Source organism: Mus musculus, chromosome 1 (assembly GCF_000001635.26).
Source record: "Mus musculus strain C57BL/6J chromosome 1, GRCm38.p6 C57BL/6J".
In the NCBI taxonomy this organism is placed as follows: domain Eukaryota; kingdom Metazoa; phylum Chordata; class Mammalia; order Rodentia; family Muridae; genus Mus; species Mus musculus.
The window spans coordinates 159,343,141-159,358,939 of NC_000067.6; the positions used below are offsets into that span (position 1 = coordinate 159,343,141).

General features: G+C 39.2%; 1 protein-coding gene across 6 annotated transcripts in view; it reads left to right on the forward strand.

The window, feature by feature from the left end:
* Positions 1-11,732, forward strand: part of Cop1 (COP1, E3 ubiquitin ligase) — a 122,717-nt gene extending 110,985 nt beyond the window's left edge. For all 6 annotated transcript variants that reach the window (XM_030254396.1, XM_030254393.1, XM_006496860.3 and 3 more), the window contains one exon: positions 1,681-11,732. In XM_030254396.1, coding sequence (XP_030110256.1) covers positions 1,681-1,698 — 18 coding nt within the window. In that variant the 3' untranslated portion in view covers positions 1,699-11,732. The remainder of the gene's footprint in view (positions 1-1,680) is intronic.
* Positions 11,733-15,799: the final 4,067 nt, after the last annotated feature.

Genomic DNA, 15,799 nt, shown 5'->3' on the forward strand with positions numbered 1-15,799 from the left:
AGGGACTTACCTAGTAGACAGTCTGGCATGGCATGATGCTCATGTATTTGTTACCCTCGTCTGTAGTTTTTGTTCTTTCTTGTGTTTTTCTTTCTTCACGTATGTAGTAAGTAGGGTTTTGTTCCTTCTTGCTAAGGTGGGAGTCAGGATAGAGAGAAAAGTTTGGTGTCCCGTAATCTGAAACTGACCCCTTGAGCATACTCAAGACTCACACTTTTCCACATGCTTTCTTCTTAGTTAATATTCCAAGAAAATACAGTTTTACTTGATTATAGCATTTAGTATTTATCCCTTGGTCATAATGCATTATTTTTATAAATAAATTGAGCTACACAGTGTAATTGTTATAAATAAAATTTTGGATAGAGAGTTTTAAGTACATAAATTTGGCCAACACATATTCTGAGAGAATGTGATCCTTCACTATATTCTTACAGAAAGTTCAGAAAGCATTTCTTTCTTTTATCATGTGTCTGTCTTGCCTGCCAGTAGACATTTATTTTTGCCACAGCTTTCTTTTATTTGTAAGTGCCCAAACCACAAAGGGAGCAATGGAGACAAAGCGCAAGCTATGGAGGCAAAGCATACAAACTCAAAGCAGAACTGCATTGTTAGCGAGGCACACTAATTCATGTGACAGGAACTGCAGTGTTAGCGAGGCACACTAATTCATGTGACGGTTGCCTTTACCATTTGGTAATAATGCCAACTTACATGAAAACTAGGCCTTTGCATGGATCAACATCAGTTCTTTTCTGGAGGCTTCAAGTAAGATTTTAGGTCTTGGAATTGAATGGAAGTAGCTAGGTTCTCTCAATTTTACATTCTCTTGGCAAGGCATAGATTGAAAATGGATACATAAATGAACAATCTAGACTTGTGAAACAACTGGAATTATTGACACCCTATAGTAGCTCTAAGGCTATGGTGGAATCCCATAGATTCTCAGAAGGAAACCTAAATTGTTGGTTTTTTTTTTCCCCAGCATTGACCTGACACGTCAAGGGACCTTTATAATGTGTATACAAAAAGCATTGTGACACGCAGGCAAAGGTGAATGGTTGGCACCATTCAAATCTTTCTGACCTAAAATTACAATGTCCATGAAACAATCCTTGACAGTCTCACAATCACCTTTGGTTCTCTGACCTTTATTACTCATTTCCATCTTTGCTTTTCACTTTTAATTTTAACACCATCACAGTTTATTTTTATGGCATGATAACATCAAAATCTAACCAAGTATTCAGTGGTTAGCACTGAAGTTGAAACACAAGAAAAGATAACACTGATAACGTCTAAACCCTGGGTCACTAGGTCACTCGTGCTAGTGCTGTTGACATAGTACTTACTAAGGGAAGAAAGATGGAACTGAAATCCTGAACTGTTTTTCCTTAAGGATGAATTAAGGAACCAACTGATAGTCCAAAAATACCATTTGTCTCCATCAGTTTCATGTAGTTTACCTGAAAGGCTCTCTAATTGGTTTAATAACTAATTTTTCATACAATGCTTTAATTGAAAGAAGGAATGAACATCTGGTTTCTTCCAGTTCTTTTGCATTATACCAGATAGTAGGTATTTGTGTTTGGTTTTTCAGTAGTACATACAGAAAAGCACCATTAAATTCTTTGTTTTAAAGCAACTCTGTAAAAGTCTTCCTTTTGGTTTCCCCATTAGGTGCTAGAATTGGTATAAAGAGTTTCCTGAAGTCAAACTGTGTTTGATCCTCCCAAAAGCCATCTGCAGCTGATGATGAGAAGAAAAAGAAATGGCATGTAATGTCTCCCCCAACATCATTTGGATTTGTTTTAAGTACCTTTTCCCTCCTTTATGCCTTTGGGACACTGGGAATATCCAGAGAATTCGCCACCATCAGTGTAACTATGAACTTTGCTGTTGGCAGTGTGGCTAATTTTTGTGATAGGGAAACAAATTCTTTTAAATAAAAATAATAAACAACAACAACAAAAAGTTTATTGAGCCACAGCTGAGCTAGGAACACCTTTTTGTCAGATGGGGTGAGAGTCTTTTGAAGAAGTTGCACTTATGGGTTATACAGAATGTTCTGGCTGGGGCTGGAGAGAGGCTCAGAGAATAAGAGCACTGGTCGCTCCTACAGAGGATCTGGGTTCAGTCCCCAGCACCTACGTAGCAGCTCACTGCTGCTTATGATTCCAGTAGGAGATCTGACGTCCTCTTCTGGGCTCCTTAAGCACCAGGCATGCATGTGGTGCACATTCAAAGATCCAGATACAACGCTCACACATAAATGAAAATAAATCTTATTTTAAAAGGAAGAAAAATGTACTGGTGAGTAATTTTATCGTTGTGTTTCTCAACCCTTTTGGAATATCAACATAAACAAAAGATAAAATGTGTAGATTCCTTCCAGGGACCTTAATGTTTACAATTTAAAAAAAATAATAAGAATTCCTTTTTCTATACCCTGATTAGATGATCACCATCAGACCTTATCTGGTCAGAGATCTAAGAGTTTGACTTGAGATCAAGTAAACAGGAAAGGACTGTCCTTACAACTCTGGTTCTCTTTGCACCAAGAATCCCTCAGTTATACTGGCCAAGACTGATCACTGACTGAGAAGAGGTCAACCAACCTTTTCTATAAAAGAACATATAGGAAATACTTCAGGCTTTGCTGGCCATATGGTCTCTTATAACTGTTAGAGAACTGTTAGCTCTGCCAGGGTATCAGGGATGTAGCTACTATCGTTAGTAGACAAATGGGCATGGCTAGAAAATAGGTGGAATTTCAAACTCTATCTGCGGCTCATCTGCAATGCCCTGATTTAAACTTGTATGCTCTGGTACCTACCCCAAGTTTCCAAACCGTGTGACCTCTTAAATTGTCTAGTTAATTTATAAATCATTTTTACATTGCAGGGCATTGGGTCACGCAAAATTAATGTGGATAATACATTTCAGCAAATGGTTCAAGTGAAATTCTCCACACATTTCATAAAACATTTTCACAAAGGATTGTTGGATACAGATAGCACAATCCACTACCCAGTGGATCCCTCAGCTGAAGGTTACTGATACCTAAGTAAGCTTACATTTTTTTGAACTTAAATTATTGAAGCCAGTTGTCTTTTGAGGTTTTAAACTCTTTAAACTACCAGAAAGTCACATAACACACATAACTATATTAACAGCAATCCCAACAAAACTAAAGCAATGGTACATGTCCAACATAAACTTCTGCTGCAAAGCCTGCATAGTCACATTCCATGAGGCTGGTTAGAAAAGAGGAAACTTAGGAAAGAGGAGAAATAATTATACAATAGTTTGTGTAAGGTTTTATCATCCAACTTGAGTGAAATTTATTAGTTTTCATAGCTTCAAAAGAATTTCATCTTTCATAACTTCTTACATTTAAAACTTGCTAAACTTAATGGTCTCAAGTCTGAGAGAAAAGGCTCAGCAGTCAAGAGTCCTGCTGCTCTTGTAGAGAACCCAAGTTTGCTTCCTAGGACCCACAGATGAGCTCACAACTACTTAGAACCCCAATTCCAAAGAATCTGACATTCTATTTTAACATCCAAGGCCCAAGGCATGGATGTGGTACACAGACATATGTGCAGGAGAAACACCTATACATATAAATAAATCCTTAAAAAAATCAGAAGTTACCATCTGTCACCAGTGAATGTTAAAATCAGTAAATGTCCATTTGTGAAGATGTAGGAAGTATACTCCAACAGAGATGCTGGTGTTAGGGATGAGTGCCCTGAACATCTTCAAGATAGGAAGCAGTTAGTGCCACCTTGGATGCCTTTAAATAGAAGTGATGTTTTTGCTCATTAATACTGTTTTTACATGCCTACACTTTTAATCTCAAGCTCTCTATATTATATGAGTTGATCATGTTAGTTTCCATGTTTAGAAAATATAGAACTGTTTGGTTATCAAAGGGATATGGCTTTTTAGAAATAAATTATTTTAAGATAGTGCTTTTTTTTTTTTTTTAAAGAAAGTTTACCATGTAGCACAAACCAAACTCAGTTTTACTCTGTAGTCACAAGTAGCCCTGAGCTTCTGATCATCCTGTCGCCCCACCCCGGGGCTGCTGGGATATAATCATGTGTCCCCCCTCCCAGTTTTAAGTGGTGCTAAAGTGCTAGGGAAGAAAACCTAGGGCTCTGTGCATGCTAGGCAAGACACTTATCAACTGAACTACATCTGTAACCCCTTAGTTAGATTTTTTTTTTCCTTTTTCTTGAAAATCATAGCTTTCTAAAGTTGACTTAGTCTCTGCAGGACATTGAGATCAAATTAATAATGCTATTCCTTGTAAAAATATAACACTTAAATTATGTTTTACCTTAATCTTTATTTCAGGGGTTTTGTAGGGTTTCTTACACAACTTGTCTTTATTCCCATTTGTCAACTAATGTGAATAAAAAATTGAAGTTTGTATTACTTTGTAGAATTATTGTAAATTGACCTGATATTAAAAACAAATTAAGAAAGCAAAGCTAGATATGGTGGCACACTTCTGTCATCTTGGTGCTTGGGAAGTAGGAGGCAGGGAGTCATGAATTCAGGCTCATTCTCAACAGCAGAGTGCAGTCTAGACCACCCACACTACCTGAAATGAAATATGGAACCCAGCTACAGCTTTTAGAAAGAAGAAAGAACACAGGATGAGTTTGAACAGAGGAGCCCAATACAATGGCACTTTTAGCACATGATTAAGAATTTGGATTTTTATAAAGCAGAATGGTGGGATCTGGTCACGGGAAAATAGTTGGAGGTTAATAGGAGCTTGGGTCAAAGATAACGTTAGCCACCCCAAATCCTGCATCATCTATTGGCATTCACCACAGTCTTTACTAAGAGAACTTACCCTAGGGAGTTTATTTTTTCACCGATTGTATTATCCTCAGCAAGCTTAAGTTACTTGAAAACATCATGGCCACAGTGCTTACGAACCTGTAGCTAAGCAAATCTAGAAGACATCTAGCCCTAGTTCTAAACATAAGGGTAATGGGTCATTGCCCTTAATGCAATTATGCAAATACAGCTAGTGTTGGCTACTTAATTGAGCCCATTGTAATACTGCTGTGCTCTTCCTCACAGAGCAGTCAGTTTGACATCTTATATGATGCAGCTTCTGTTTAATGGGTTAGGAAACTGTGGAGCCCTCAGTTCTGGAAATATTTGTTGAACAGCTGCTTTTCGTGAGAATTGTGTCCTACATTGTAAGAAAATTATAATTATGCTAGTGTAGCTTATTCACTAAGAGAGAGAGAGAGACAGGGACCCAGGCAAAAATATGGAAGACATGAGTTTTGTGTGTTCACTGGGAAAACATACAACCTTACATGATGGGAGATGAAGGGTTGGGGTAGAGGTAGTTGTCAGGAAGTTTAATCTTACAGGAGATAAAAATCTCAGCTGAATCTTAAACTAGTTAAAAAGAAAAAGTCAAATGAATTTAAGGGCAACAGATTTTAAGAAAAATGTGTGTTTCTCTTGACCAAAACTGAAATATGTCAGCAACAGGATAAACATCGGAATGCAGTCAAAAGTATGGGACAAATCGTAAAGCCATACTACTGTAAGTAAGATACAGAATTGCAGTTTGTGGCTATACCTCACCCTCAAGATACCTTTTGGGACATGCCTCCACTTTGAGTATGGTCTGTATATAGTGATTTTTTCCCCAAAGGTATATTTTGGTTAAGAAGATAAAAGTTAGTTACTACAATGGAGAAGCTTACAGAACTACTTTAATTAATCTAACCATGGCCAACATCAAAGATGATGTCATACTGATAGTATATACTGTTGATAAGATATAAAAGAAATGGTGTTTTTACTCTGTAGTCATCATGTAAATGGGAAAGACATCCATCATATAAGCCCTCCTTGAGTTATAACCTACTAAATAACCGACTAGCCTTTCTAAACTGTCAGAACCATCAAAAACAAAGCCAGAGAAATTGTCACAGGCACAAGGAGAATAGAGACTGAGCAAATGGTCTGCACTGTCCAGGGTGATATTCTGAAACTGAAAGGGACAGTGCATAAAATAGAGAAAAGTCAAGCATGGCTTTCTCTGATATCAGTGGTTCTGCACCGGTGTGCTGTTTATAACAAATTGTCATCATAATATGAAGTGTAAACAGGCTACATTAAGAATGTACAAGGAATACAAGGGTTTTAATATTGCCTTATTAAACTTTTTTGGAAGTTTATTTTAGTCAAGTTTATAGTTTTAGATCAGGAAATTGGCTTATTGGATAAAACAGTTGCCTTATAAAGTATGAAGACCAAAGTTTCAATCTTCAGAGACTGCCAATAGCTGAGTGGGTAAGGCATGTAGCCTGTGACTCAAAATTGATAAACAGACATGGGGATTCCCAGGGAAACCTGGCTAAATATTGGCACGCTCTGGTGTTGGCCAAGATCCTACTCCATAGAAAAATGTGAAGAACAGTCAAGGAAGGTGCACAGAACCCTCTGACTTACAAAGACCCATACACACACCTGCATACCTGTGCACGCATCCACAAGCATTTATACCTATACACATGCATACGAACTCATACCACCTCCAAAACGGAAAGGAATTTCAGTATTTTTTATAAGTATGAAGATACAAAGCAGAATGCAACAGGACAATGGGAATTAAAGCTAACTACATAAATGATTTACACATGAAATCAGAGTAACTGTCCAGCCGAGGCTTAAACAGCACAAGTCATGGAGCTTAAAGAAACTGACATTGTAGTGTTTATCATTAATAAAGTGTATTTTTGCAAAAGATGGAAAATATCTTTGTTTACCTGCAAATTCTACTTCCTGAGAGTGAAACTTGCAACAACAAAAAGCAAAGCAACATCTTAGCAAGATTGTAATATATAAAGTTCATAGTCATCCTTGGAGTTTAAACACTCATTTATATATGAGTGAAAATATTCTACCTGCACTCATTAAATCCTCAATAAGAGAACCAAGAGGTCCTTCCATTTGTGTGTCACTTCTTGAGTTATTTGTCCTTTGTCAGTTTTAAGGGCAAACTTCATATTGCCTCAGATCTGAAATCACTGGAGTTGGAGTAAGGAGGAAGGTCAATGGAATCAAAGGTTGGGCTCCCAAATTTACCATGATACTCACAGGATTTCTCCCTGTGAACAGACTTTTTCTCTAATTGTCAATGCTACTCTATGACCACAGGTTTAGGAGGGTTGATTTGGACACAGGAAACTTCAATATATATTGTTATTAAAATTTACGTGTGTGGGTGATTGCATGTATGTGCAACACGTGTGCAGCACGTGGAGGCCAAAAGAGGGTGTCAGATCCTCAAACTAGAGTGATGAGTTTAGAGCCTCCATGAGGATGCTGGGAATTGAATCCAAGTCCTCTAGAAGAGCAACCAGTGCTCTCAACAGCTGAGCAATTGTTCCAGCCTTAAGACTTTTGAAAGAAGCCAAGAAAAAGCAATTTCATATATGTAATATTAGCACTTGGTTTTATACAGCATAAAGAACATTTTATCCCAAAATCTTAAGAATGAGGTAAGATTGAATTGAGTTTCTTATAGCATTCTGACCACCACTTCTACTCAAAGCCATTATGTCCCATCAGTCTAGATGGTTGATGTGTTCCCAATTGTGTGTAAACTTATGCCCATCTGGACAATGGGCTGCCAAGTGATAGTGATCATATTTCTGTCTATCTCTAATTCTCCTTAGGGTGGCTCTCAGCTGGAAGTCTGTAATTGGCATGGCAGTTGCTTACAAAGGAAGATACACCCATTGCTGCTTGCTCTTGGTGGGTTCCTTCAACAAGTTGTAGTGCCAACTATATGGTAGACCATCCTAGCCAGGAGTAAGCAAGCTGTTTCTGTAAAGGGCCAACTATTTTAGGCTTTGTGGGCTACAAATCCTCCATCGGAGCCACTCAGTGTTACCGTTGCAGCATGCAAAAATATCCCTGAACCAAATATAAGCAAACGAATATGGTTGTGTTCCACTACAATCACATATTTGAGTTCATTTCACTGTAATGGTTCACAGATTTGTATTTTTATATTTATTAGGCATTAAAATATAGAAAACCTATGATCCGTACAAAAAGCTACAAACTGGATTTGGTTTGCATGCTCTAGCTTGCTGACCTCTAGGTGCTGACCACAAAGCAGTGTAGGAAAAAGTAGTCTTCATGGAACTTCTATTTATTTGTGGGGACGGAAATTCTTTCTGTAAAATAATACCTCTCCCCATAATGGAGCATCTCTAGCATAAGAGCCTGGAAGACCATCTTGGCTAACACCATCCAATTCAAAGCTACCTCGATGCTTAGTTTTCACAGAAGTGCACACATGCAGTGTTGCTATGCATTGGTTATGTGTCTTCCAGAGAACCAATGGACACTTCCTGCTGAAGCTTCGTAGGATGTAAGGTCTTTTGTTAGGTGGGTGTACTTGGAGGTCAATACTCACTAACAGGCTTCAGAGTTTAAGAGCAGAGATGATACTAAAGGATCAGACAGAAAGTCTGCAGTCTGTTGGGTGTATGGAAGCAGGGTATATTTTTCAAAGCTGACTTCCTACCCCTTCCCACTTTTGTTCTCTTTTACTTTATTATTGAGATTCTCTCTCTCTGAGTATAAAATGTTTCTTGAGCTCTTGGCACTTAACAAAGCCTGGGAACCTAATATTTCCTTGATGTGACTGAATCTCACAAAACATTTGTACATGGTTTTATGCCATTGTTTAATCAAGACCTCTTACTTTCCCCTAAATTAATGGCCATCAGATTAGCCTGCTTTTCCAGATATTGTTCATAGGGAGAGTCTAGACTGGTAAATCTGTAACCTTTTTTTTTTCCCAGTCAACACTTGTGCTTCCCAATTCTGCATGGCCAATCCCAGGAGAGGCCTCCGGGCTCTGTGGCTCCCTGGAAAAAAGGCAGCCTTCTGTTCTTAGCACAGGCTTTGCCACTTCTGGGCTGTGGAACTGTAGCGCTTTTCTGTACATTCAGTGATTATTTTTGTTTGTTTGTTTGTTTTGTTTTTTTTCTGGGAAGGCTGCTGGTAGTCTTGAAAATTAAAAGCACTCCATGAACACTGGGCAGCATTAGAATTTGTGCATGAAAATTTCAATCACTTCAATTTGTTCCTGGGAAGATTAAAGTATAAAACTGTTTTTTAAAAGTAGAGAGTTAAAAGTTAGAGCAGCTATTCCAGAAGTCTGCACCAGTCTATGAAGTGACTTTTATTCATTGTGTCTTAGTTAGGCTTTCTATTGTTATATAAAACACTATGACAAAAAAATATCTTAGAGAACAAAGGATTTATTCCACCTTACAGCTGTGGTCCATCATATAGAAAAGTCAGAACACGAGCGCAAGGCAGGAACCCGGAGTCAGGAGCTGATGCAGAGGCCACGGAGAAGTGCAACTTACTAGCTTTTTTCCCCATGGCTTGCTCAGTCTGTTTATAGAACCCAGGGCCATCAGCCCAGGAGTAACACTACCTGTAATGAGCTGGGCCTTTCCACATCATCAGCCCAGAAGATGTACCACAGGCCAATCTGGGGGGTTGGGGGGATTTTTATCAGTTGTTCTGCCTTGCGTCAAGTTGACATAAAACTAGGGAGCCTTGTGTTCTCAACATGATATGAGCCTATATCGATATGAACTAACCTCCCAAAGAGTGTCTTCATAACTACAATGAAAAGCTACTTTACGAAAATGCCATTTCTCACATACTTTCCTCGGTGACGGTGGGCTGAAAAGCAGCAGCACCTCTATTGATTACAGGTAGCAAGACAAGTGGAAAAGAAAGAAGAGTTCAGTTGTCAGGGAAACTCTGGAAGCTAAAGCTTTGATCCTTAGGAAATATTCTTACCTTTCTCTTCCTGTGCCCTTCTAATGGTCTGAAATCATTGCAAGAGAAAAAGAGCGTGTCCTCTTCCCACCTCTTCTTGGTATGTTAGACAGTCTAGTGGCTTCAAGTGGCCATTTAACTATGCAGCAGTGTATTCATTATCTGGGAATCTCAAGGGAACCTTGACATCAATTTTATGTCTCTCCATAGCTGATCAGTGGATCATTAACTTCATGTCTCTATAGATGAAGGATGAGAAAACAGGGTCAGGATTTTGTGTAGAAACCTAACCCTTGTGACTTCAGTCTCATTGTATCTCAGTAGGTACAATGGTCAAACAACCAACCTCAAACTTTCTCCAAAGCCACTGGTGAATTGATGTAGAAATTTTCATGTGGTAAATAATGAGTAGTTTTCCAGACTCTTTTTAACTGCTAATAGTTCTTGAGAGCCACTGGTTCCTAGGATAGTTTTGAAGAATAGTTCTAATTGTTAGGCAATTTTTTGTTTTGTTTTGTTTTCCTTAGATTAAACTGAAATCTGCCTCTCTTGCATCACTCTTCTTCCTTCCCACTAAGCTTAGAGTCATGATTTTAGGAGAAAGTGCTCCCATAGGTATGTGTGTTGAACATTTTGTCCTCAGATGGTGGCACCATGTGGGGAAACTAGATATTTTGGAAAGTGGAGCCTAGCTGAAGAAAGTGGGTTACTAGGGTTTGCCTTTGAAGGTTATGGCTAGTTATCCCATTACTCAGTTTCCTGTCTGCTAAGAAGTGAACTGCCTCCTCCACATACTCTTACTGCAGAGATAGTTTGCCTTATCAGAGGCCTGGAGCCAAGAACTATACTGAAACTGTGAACCAAAACAACTTTTTCTCCTTGTAGTTTTTCTTAAGCATTTTGTTATAGCAATGCAAACATAACTAATACATTTGCCTTGGCTTCATCCTAGGCATTGGAGTGGGAAATTGTAGATAATAGCAAGTAAATCGTGATCCCTTCATGAAGCTTTAGGCAGACAATTTGCATATAATAAAGTCCTATAAAGTAAAACATTATGGTGTTTATAAATGAAAACTGCCAAAATAATGATACATAGTTAAAAGATTGTTTAAAAGGCATGTCTACTGAGTTATTAAGTGGGTTGTATAAAGGATTTGGGATTTCAGTTGATTAAAAAAAAAGTTGCCGGGCAGTGGTGGCGCACACCTTTAATCCCAGCGCTTGGGAGACAGAGGCAGGTGGATTTCTGAGTTTGAGGCCAGCCTGGTCTACAGAGTTGAGTTCCAGGACAACCAGGGCTATACAGAGAAACCCTATCTCAAAAAAAAAAAAACAAAACAAGACAAAAGGAGGGGGGTTAACTGCTATTTTCTACCCACTAATCAAACAGGTACCAAGAAGGCAGTTACACATGTTGATCCTGCCAAAAGACTAGAAAATGTCTTATGATTGTTGACAAGTTACTTAACTGATGATAACTTCAGATGGGTAAAACAGCAAAAGAAAGTCTTCAGAACCTATCGTGTTGTTACAACACTAAAAGGAACTCCAGTGGCTATGGACATCTGTATCCTTGGAGATAACTGGTCAACCAAGTGTCCAAAATGATTTCACAGTCAACTGTCTGTCTGAAGTCTGGACCTACATGGATCATCCCTCCAGATCCCTTTGAGAGCTCAGACTCTCCTCCAGATTCATTCATTCACAGAGAAGAAATCAGGAGGAATGGCTATTTCCCTACTGTAATAGGTAATATAAAGAGTGGAGAGCCTACTTTCCCTTTCGGAAATTGACTTCTTCCTCCACTTCCACTTTACCCTTCTTCTGTTTTGTTTTTCATCTTTTTAATAAATGTATTGAAAGTCTATAATAGCTATATAAGTACATCTGGCTTGCAATTCATCCATGTTTTCTTAAGGAACAGGGTGTCTTCTTTCTGAAACAATCCTCAACATGATATCCCTGTCCTAGATTTTCTAGGAAGCTGAATGCCTACCTTTAGTTGGCATCTGACTCTGATTTTCAAAATGAATTCCATAAAGACATAGGAAGGTTATTTTGCTCTCCCCAGATACTAGAATCAAGATGGGACAATCTGACTAAAAGTGCTGTCAGTCCTCTTTTTTGAGCACCAGTGCTAAAAACAGTTTGCTTCCAAGTTACAACCTACACACAAGGATATGAGCTGGCCATTGAGAGAGTTCTACAGCCTGAAAATTTCACTAGCTTACTACCCAAGCTTGTTAGGAACCAGGACACCACACCACACTGTCTCCTTCAATACAGAACAACTGAGCACATCAGAGATCCATTTAGAGTAGGTGCTAACAGCAGCCCTTGAGAACTTTCCACCAGCAGCTAGTTGAGCTTTCTCAGCATTAGCTGGCATGTGTCCAGTGATCATGCTGCAGACTTGCCAACCTTATCTGGCTTTCTTGCCAACTGTCCAAACCCAGACTGAGGGAATGGTGGTGTAAGACTGCAAGGACAGACTTGCAGAAGCTACTAAGTTTGGAAATAATCTAGAGAGCGACTAATCTGGAGAATGGACTGGCAACACATTAAAATAGGCAGCTGTATTGGAGAGTCAAAGCTCTTTACTAAGAGAAGAAACCCTACCCTGGCCAGACTGTGAAGGAAGACAACTGTGTGTCATTGCAAATAGAACACTGGAGAAAAGTCTGTAGAAAGAGACTGGAGGAACCAATTTCAGAATCTAGTTGTCAGGAAAGCCCGCCAAGAGAGGGCATTCATCTAGAGGACCCTAAGCAAGGGACTCAAAGTTGACAACTTGATTGAGTCAGTTTGGGAAGTGGTAAAGTATCAATGACTTCTGCTCAGCCTTGCCTTACCTTACCTTTCCTGGTACACATTGGCATTGCTTATCCTGCAGTTCCTCAGGAAATGCCCCTTTCCATCTAGCCAACCATCAGTAGACATTGTGTTTCCAGTCAACCATTTATGTGTTTCTTCTCCTCTGTGGTCCCAGAGAGGTAAGTGCTATATGAACTGAGGGACATGCACTCTGCTTTCCCCTAACCCTCTTTTGGCTGTGCTGGGCAAGTTAAAGGCAAACGTAGTCTATTCTCCATAGGAACCGTATCTAGAGTTCCCCAAAAGAAGGCCCCTGAAGTAGTTACTGTGTACCTTTCAGAAAAACAGGGATATACTCAACAGTGTCAATCAAACTGAGCCAGCAAAGCTTCCAAAAATAAAATTAGCTAATTAAAAATTCTTAAAATCACCATATTGTTCAGGACCCTACAAACCGATGACACTAGACAGAGTGAAGACATAGGACCAATAACCACTTCCAAGAAAGACAAGTCATAAGCTCTGTAAAACAATACTTTTTGTCTGGTGAGATGGCTCAGCGGGTAAGAGCACTGACTGCTCATCCAAAGGTCCTGAGATCAAATTCCAGCAACCACATGGTGGCTCACAACCATCCATAATGAGATCTGATGCCCTCTTCTGGTGTGTCTGAAGACAGCTACAGTGTACTTACATATAACAATAAATACAATCTTTTTAAAAAAAATACTTTTTGTCAAAAGATCAATTACAAGGAATGAAGGTGGTTATGTAAGAATTAAGACAATAGATAATGTAGAGAGGGAGATGTAATATTACTTTGCAATATTAAAGCACTTTTAGTAAAGAAGACATACATTTTGTCTGATATTGGAGAAACAGACATACTTATCCCATCAAGTACTGTAGTCACCAACCCTTTGGTGGTCTAACCAAGGTTCCATCATGTGAGATTTCTCTGCAATCAATCTCCTCCATTTTTCTCCTGTCCTCCTAGCAGCTAAGTCTGAACTTTTGTTTGCTTTTACTTATGAAAGAGCTCAATATGTGTAGCAAAATACTTCAGAGGTTCCAGATGCGCCTACTATTTTTTCTAGTCATTTATAGGAAGTTTGTTCCACCAGAGGAGTGTATGAACAGTATGAACAACAATTTACTGGGAACCGCAGACACAAAAAAAAGCAAAGCAAAAATTGATGGTCTGGCCTTGTTGCAATTCCTTGTTTTGCCCAGTCATAAAGCCTCATTAGACAAATTGCAGTATTGCCAAGCTGAGGTGAAATATTAGAGCATCTACAGTCATCTGAAGGCTGTAAAATGCTGCAATCTAGGAGTCAGCTGACTTTTCATATAAAATGGCCAACTGTGAAAACAAAATTAAAAAAAAAAAACAAAGAAAGAAAGCTTCCAACTCAGGCAACTGGCTAGTTAGTATGCTATTAGACAACAAATCTGAACCTCCCAGTGTGAATACTGGGCAGTGATCTCTGACAAGCAACTGTGACTGCAGACCTTTTGCTCTGGTCCTTAAGATCTGATGGAGCAATTAAAGATTCCGCTCTGGGGATTCTGAAAGCCTTCCCACTTCTTTTGTCATATAAATAAAGGTACTGATATTGGCCTGTTGCCTTGAAAGTTGACACTGGATTACAGACCAGTACTGTGTGCTGGGAATGCCACCATCCATCCCTGTGGTTAAGAGATGGCATGGCACTTGGCCTAGCTTTCTTATCACACATACCCTTACTCTCACTTTGTCACTTATTGACATGTTCCACATGCAGTACCAGCAGTGTGAAAAATTACATAATCCACCATTTCTCAGTGCAGGATTGAGTTAACTACCAACACACATTGCTATCCAATCTTAATATCATACTTAGAAGTACAAGCTCCCAGGCCTCATTAAACTGATGATCATGGTTGTATAATGATAATAGAAGATACTGGGTTCTAACCTGACAGGTCTTGCACCCAAGACAAGAGTGGCCAACTTAAGGCTTTCTCTGCTACAATGATTTATGAGACGGTATAGACTTATGCCTTGACTAGAATGGAATTGGAACAAGCAAATTGAATCACTGCTAGTTCCTACGACTGTGGTTCTTCATTCTGGACATCCATTGATTGCAAACTTGTGTTTGGTGTTTGTCATACAACAGAGCAATTTTTTCTTGAATTTGAAAAAGGGCTCATGGACAATGAGAATTCTAAAACCTCTTATCAAACTGATAACTGTTTTGTTATGGTCCTTAAACTACCTGGCCACACACCAGTAGTCTATTTTGCTGGCAGTACCGCAAAGCTGCCAGCAAAATGTAGCAATCTCCAAACTTGAAAGCTCTATTTTAAATACAACTGAAGCATTTGATCATTTGCAAAAATATGCCAATGTACAAGCAATAGAGCAAAGCCGGGTATAGTAGTGCATACCTGTGGACTCCAGCACAGTTGGGAGGCAGAGGGAGGGAAGGGGGAGAGAGAAGAAAGAGAAAGAGAGAGGGAAGAGAGGGAGAAGGAGAACCACTATGCACTTTCTTGGTTAGTATTGTGTCACTGAAAACATTTCCTAAATAAAAAAGGGACTTTTAAAGGCACTGAAATAAGTAGGTAGGTAGGTAGAGAGATAGGTAGATGATAGATAGATAGATAGATAGATAGATAGATAGATAGATAGATAGATAGATAGATAGATAGATAGATAGATAGACAGACAGACAGAATGAACTCTGCAAGTGCCTGAGCTTTTTCCTTGGGAGCTTATATTTGGCAGGCCTATGAATTTGGATGTAACCATAGCTCGTGTCAGATGTACCTAAATGCTCTCATAATTTTGTTCAGAACTTAAAAGGCTCTTTTCACATAGAAACTCTGAAGCTCCAATCCATACTTTCTAGGAGTCTGAAAGAACAGCCAGAGGGAGGCAGCCAGGCCTGGCCATGGGGAGACTTTGTCTACTTGAAAGAGTTCCTTAGAAAAGAGGGCCATCACCCTGCTGAGAGGGATCCTTTCAAGTCCTGCAGATAACCTGCATGACTATCAGAGACAAAGACAGGTGACTGGAGTCAAGCTTCCCATGTGAGGCCAACACCACAGGAAGACTGGACTGTGGTTCTCA